Here is a 6,031-nt window from a genome sequence, read left to right as displayed (position 1 = left end):
TAGTGTTGGGTAGTATATGTAAAAACACTTTGAAAACTAGAATAAAATATGACATTATTACCTGAACACTAATGTGATGTTTGTTATACAACCACTGCAAATTAATCAAAAACGGTTCAGGTTTAATGTAATTTTCCTGATTAGAAATCTGAAAGGAATTCATGTCTTTAAACTGACAATGAACAAAAGAACACTCAATTCAAATGTTGAAACCTATCATTTTCTTCTATTATGGATACTGTTATGGCAGCTAGAACCTTTCATCCAGATCTAAACAAAATCAGAAACCAGTATCATAAAGCTTTAATTTTAAAGCTAATTCCCTAATACTGAGTTCCCCATTCAAAGTAACATTGTCTTACAATTAAATTAATCCCATTTACAGAAGAGAGCCATACACCCTCACCACCAGTCTTAACATATTTTGGAACTTACTTGACCATTTTCTGAATCTCTTAGAATCCTGTTGCAGTTTGTTATCCAAGTAACTAGGGAAAAAATGTTTAAGCTACTCATAACTGTCATTGTGATATCTAGTCAAGGAGTCTGAATTCTTTCTTGGTGCACACTACAGCTAGTGGCCATGTGCCAGATTTACTGAAAATATATCCAAATCCTCAATATGTAGCAAGGAAACATTTACTTTTCAATAATTCCTCATTCCTATTCAGACTACAGCTCAAGTCATCAAGATATACAACTCAAGTTTTTCCCACAAAATGCTACACCATCACGAGACATGATACCCCAAAGATTAATGATAAAAGGAAAAATTTACCAACAGTGTAGACTCAAATGGTAGAAAGGATTATCAAAGGATACTGCAGGAAATGTGAGTCTCTCTTTGAATATTTAAAAATTGAGTAAATTCTATCTTCCTGGAGTGTTTTAGGTTACCTTTTCAGTACCCAGGGAAGACAAACAGGTGATCTGTCAAGATTGGCAAAATTTTTAACATTTGAGAAAAAAATCCAATATTGACAAGACTGAAGGAAAAGAGGCATTCTCATACTCTGCTGTTGGAAATATACATTGGTTCAATATTTTATGGCAATCTCCACTAATTTTTAAATATATACTACCCTGTGACACAGTGAATCCACTGTTTGAAATTTATCCTATGGATATACTTGCAAAAGTATGGAAAGACACAGGTAGCCAGGACCACAGACGTGTGCCACTACGCCTGACTAATTTTTGTATTTTTTGTAGAGATGGGGTTTCACCATGTTGCCCAGGCTGGTCTCAAACTCCTGGGCTCAAGCATTCCACCCACCTCTGCCTCCCAAAGTAATGGGAGTACAGGCATGCGCCACCATGCCCGGCACCTCTTAAAAATCTTTCTGTATTATCACTTATAGTCTTTATTCTTTTTAATGTCTACATACTATTTTCATTGTAAGAAACCTGGTAATTCAATTATTGATAGACATATAGGTTGTGTTAAGTTTGTTATTGCAAACAATGCTGCAGTAAGCATCCCTGCAGTCTTGATCTCCTGGGCTCAAGCAATCTTCCGACCTCAGCCTCCTGGGTAGCTGGCACTACAGGTGCATGCTACTGTTCCCAGTTAATTTTTTAATATTTTGTAGAGATGAAGTCTTGTTTTGCTGCCAAAGCTGGTTTCAAACTCCTGGCTTCAAGCAATCCTTCCACTTCAGCCTCCCAAAGTGCTGGGATTACAGGCGTCAGCAACAGCGCCTAGCCTTATTTGACAGTTACTCATAAAGTTAAATATGTATCTGTCCTACGACTCAGCAATTCCACTCCAAGTTATCACCCCAAGAGAAATAAAAATATATGTCTGAAAACAGACTTGTATATAAACATTCATAGCAATCTTATTCATGCATCCCTAAACAGGAAACAATTCAAATATCCATCCACAGGACAATGGATATGCAAACTGATATATTTCAACAATAGAATGCTACTTGGCAATAAAAAAGAACTAACTACTGATAAAAAGAAAAACTTGGATTAATTTTATAATCTTCTGAATGAAAGAAGCCAAGCACAAAAGAATACATACATGCACTGTATGATTCCAGTTATATGAAGTTCTAGGATCAGCAAAACTAATCTGCCATGAGAGAAGTTAAACATCTCAGCCTGGTGGTGGTGGAAAGTGAGAGAGAAGTGTTTCAGGGAGGCCACAGGATTGACTGGAAATAGGCGGGCTAGAAATTTTGGGGTAATGAAAATGGTCTTGATCTTGTTTTGGCTGGTTGCTATCTGGATGTATATAATTGTCAAAAACAATTATCGATTTAAAGTATACAATTCAGTGATTTTTTTAGTGTATTCACAGAGTTGTGCGACTATCATGACAATCAATTTTAGAACATTTTCATCATCTCAAAAAGAAACTCCACACATACCCTTTAGATATCTCTCTCCTATGTTCCCTAGTCCTAAGCAACCACTAACCTATTTTCTGTCCTATGGATTTGCCTATTCTGGACATATCATAAAAATGGAATTTAAAAATGTTTTCAGAGTTCTATATTGTAGCATATGTCAGTACCTCCTTCCTTTCATGGCCAAAAAATATTCCATACTATAAATATACCACATTTTGGTCACAGTGGCTCACACCTGGGAGGCTGAGGTGGGCGGATCACTTGAGATCAGGAGTTTGAGACCAGTGCAGCCAACATAATGAAACCCCATCTCTACTAAAAATACAAAAATTAGCTGGATGTGGTGACAGGCACTGGAGTCTCAGTTATTCAGGAGGCTGGAGCAGGAGAATCGTTAGAACAAGGAAGGTGGAGGTTGCAGTAAGCCAAGATCGCACCACCGCCCTCCAGCCCTGGGGACAGAGTCAGACTATGTCAAAAAAAATCTAAAAAAATAAAAATAAATATACCACATTTTGTTCATCAGTTGATAGACATCTGGGTTGTTTCTGGCTTTTGACTATTATGAATAATGCTGCTATAAACATCAGTGTGCACGTTTTGGCAAGAACTATGGATTTTTTTTTCCCAATTCCCATTTATTTTTGGTTCTTGGTGCAATGTCACTTTTTCAATATGAAAAAAGCAGCAAGTTCAACACAAAATAGAAATCTGAAGTGGAGGACAGAACAAAACTAAGCGTAAGGGGGGAAAAGCAACAGCAAAAGGAAGATATGAGGTGTTGCAAAAAAGATGGAGGAGAGTTGCCCTCTCCTCTGGATAATGACTCAAACACTGATGTGGGAGTATACACCATTCACATAGAGTCAAGGATGTTAATTTTTTCTGGGAGTTAAGAAAAGGTGGGGATTGGGGACATTTCTGGAGGCCTAGGGACCAAGTCTAGTTCTCTTTCCCCACTTGATCCCCTTCTCTGATCAGGAGAAAGGGAGGAATTCAATGTGTGAGGGAGGTAGAGTCAGAGAGGGAAAGATTCTATTTGACAGAGTGAGGCAGACCTCTCCAAAGGATAGAGCTTGGAGAAAGATTGGAAATGGAGAAAATACTGCTAACACCTCCCTCGAAGCTGAGAAATGGAAAATGAAAATACCTGGAAATTATGACTTGAATAGCCTGGATTTCCCTCTCAAAACTTTCAGGATGGAAAATCCCATCCCCTTCCTTGCGGTGACTTCTACCTGCCATCTTCTACCATCCTCAGCTTTGGGCTTAGGATGGTGGCCATTATCTACATGGGCTTTCAAGACCCAGTTTGTTGTAGATTTTGAAAAAGGGAAATATTAACTGGACAGATGCAAGGGATGGGCACTGGAAGGAAATACAGGGTCACCCAGAATGGCACTAACCTAGGCTTCCCAGGGTGGAAAGAGAAAGGAAACATTCCACAAACAAGTATTTATTGAGCACCTACTGTGTGCCAGGCACTGTTTTACATCCCCCAAAAGAAAAGAAAAAAATGGAAAACAGGATTGATGCCGCAAACACAAATTCTGAGGGAGAGGAAAGGGACAGGTGAGGAAGATGGCTAAGGGAACTCAGAAGCCTGAAGTGATGGGGGCTCTGTCTTAGGCCTCCTCTTCAGCCTCCTCACAGAAATCCTCCTCCTCTTCTGTGGTGGCATCCTGGTACTGCTAATACTCAGAAACGAGGTCATTCATGTTGCTTTCAGCCTCAGTGAACTCCCATCTCATCCATGCCCTTGCCTGTGTACCAGTGGAGGAAGGTCTTCCAGCAGATCATGGCAGTGAACTGCTCCAGGTTCGCCTGAAGAGCTTCTGGATGGCCGTGCTGTTGCCGATGAAGGTGACTGCCATCTTGAGGTCATGAGGTGAGATGTCACAGACAGCTGTCTTAATGTTGTTGGGGATCCTTTCCACAATTAGCTGCTGTTCTAGTTCTGCACGTTGAGCATCTGCTCATCAACCTCTTTCATAGACATCCATCCATGAAGACAGCGCCACAATGAGATATAAGCCATGGCACAGGTCACAGGCAGCCATCATGTTCTTCGCATTGAAGACCTGCTGGGTGAGTTCGGACACTATGAGAGCTTGATACTGCTGACTTCCACGGCTGGTGAGAGGGCAAAGCCAGACATGAAGTAGTGGAGACATGGGAAGGGTACCAGGTTGACTGCCAACTTGCAGAGCTCAGCATTGAGCTGGCCAGGTAAGCGGAGGCAGGTAGTAACACCATTTATGGTGGCTGAGACAAGGTGGTTCAGGTCCCCATAGGTTGGGATAGTCAGCTTCAAAGTGTGGAAACAGATGTCATAGACGGCCTTGTTATCAATGCAGTAGGCTCATCAGTGTTCCTACCAACTGATGGACGGAGAGGGTAGTATTGTAGGGCTCGACCACAGTGTCAGACACTTTGGGTGAAGGCACCACACTGAAGGTGTTCATAATGCAATCAGGGTGCTCTTCTCGGATCTTGCTGATAAGGAGAGTGCCCATTCCAGAGCCTGTGCCCCTGCCCAGTGAGTGGGTCAGCTGGAAGCCCTGCAGGCAGTCACAGCTCTCAGTCTCCTTCTGCACCACATCTAGGACTGAATCAACCAGCTTGGCCCCCTCTATGTAGTGTCCTTTGGCCCAGTTGTTGCCTGTCCCAGACTAACCAAAAACAAAGATGTCTGATCTAAACATCTGGCCAAAAGGGCCTGAGCTAGCAGAGTCCCTGGTCCCAGGTTCTATATCCACCAGGATAGCATGAGGAACATATCTGGCATCTGTGGCTTCATTGTAGTACTTGGAGATGCAGTCCAGCTACAGGTGCTGTCCTCATGTTAGGTGCCGGTGGGCTCAATGCCATGATCATCACTGATCACATCCCAGAACTTGGCACTAATCTGATTGCCACACTGACCAGCCTGGATGTGCAGATTTCCCTCATGGTTAAAATTTATTTTAATTTTTTTGCTTGCCTCAAGGTTTGTACAGGACAATAAAATATGCAATTTTTTTTCTCTGCTGGTTACAGGCTGAAAGGATGGAATGTGCCCCAGAGGCTAGAGCAGCAAGGTGCAAACGCGGCAGAAGGAAGGTTCTGAGAGACAGAACTGTGCATTTTCTTATATAAAAATTAGATCGGCTCTTCCCTTTTGCGGCCATCGCCCAAGCAGGAGCTGCCAAAATGAAGTTCAATCCCTTTGTGACTTCCGACCGAAGCAAGAATCGCAAAAGGCATTTCAGTGCACCTTCCCACATTCGCAGGAAGATTATGTCCTCCCCTCTTTCCAAAGAGCTGAGACAGAAATACAACGTGCGATCCATGCCCATCCGAAAGGATGATGAAGTTCAGGTTGTACGAGGACACTATAAAGGTCAGCAGATTGGCAAAGTAGTCCAGGTGTACGGGAAGAAATACGTAATCTACATTGAACGCGTGCAGCAGGAAAAGGCTAATGGCACAACTGTCCATGTAGGCATTCACCCCAGCAAGGTGGTTATCACTAGGCTAAAACTGGACAAAGACCGCAAAAAGATCCTTGAACGGAAAGCCAAATCTCGCCAAGTAGGAAAGGAAAAGGGCAAATACAAGGAAGAAACAATTGAGAAGATGCAGGAATAAAGTAACGTTATATACAAGCTTTGATTAAAACTTGAAAT

At 41.9% G+C, this 6,031-nt stretch overlaps 2 protein-coding genes and 1 pseudogene across 4 annotated transcripts in view; 1 reads left to right on the top strand and 2 right to left on the bottom strand.

Annotated features, from left to right (window-relative positions):
- SCP2 (sterol carrier protein 2) overlaps positions 1-6,031 on the bottom strand; it is a 97,123-nt gene that overhangs the window by 46,250 nt on the left and 44,842 nt on the right. The gene's annotated exons all lie outside the window — the stretch shown is intronic.
- Positions 2,992-5,393, bottom strand: LOC108286515 (annotated as a pseudogene).
- LOC108286514 (60S ribosomal protein L26-like) lies at positions 5,540-6,030 on the top strand. The gene has a single exon (XM_017504387.2). It carries the CDS (start codon positions 5,556-5,558, stop codon positions 5,991-5,993), a length of 438 nt encoding a protein of 145 aa, XP_017359876.1. The 5' UTR covers positions 5,540-5,555; the 3' UTR covers positions 5,994-6,030.

The sequence above is a fragment of the Cebus imitator genome, unplaced genomic scaffold (genome assembly GCF_001604975.1).
Source record: "Cebus imitator isolate Cc_AM_T3 unplaced genomic scaffold, Cebus_imitator-1.0 Scaffold322, whole genome shotgun sequence".
NCBI classification, from domain to species: domain Eukaryota; kingdom Metazoa; phylum Chordata; class Mammalia; order Primates; family Cebidae; genus Cebus; species Cebus imitator.
The sequence above is the reverse complement of the archived record's forward strand: the minus strand, read 5'-3'. Positions and strand labels throughout refer to the sequence as shown.

Bases quoted from the DNA above. Each gene is read 5' to 3' on its own strand.
- LOC108286514 (XM_017504387.2), top strand. From the start codon at position 5,556: ATGAAGTTCAATCCCTTTGTGACTTCCGACCGAAGCAAGAATCGCAAA.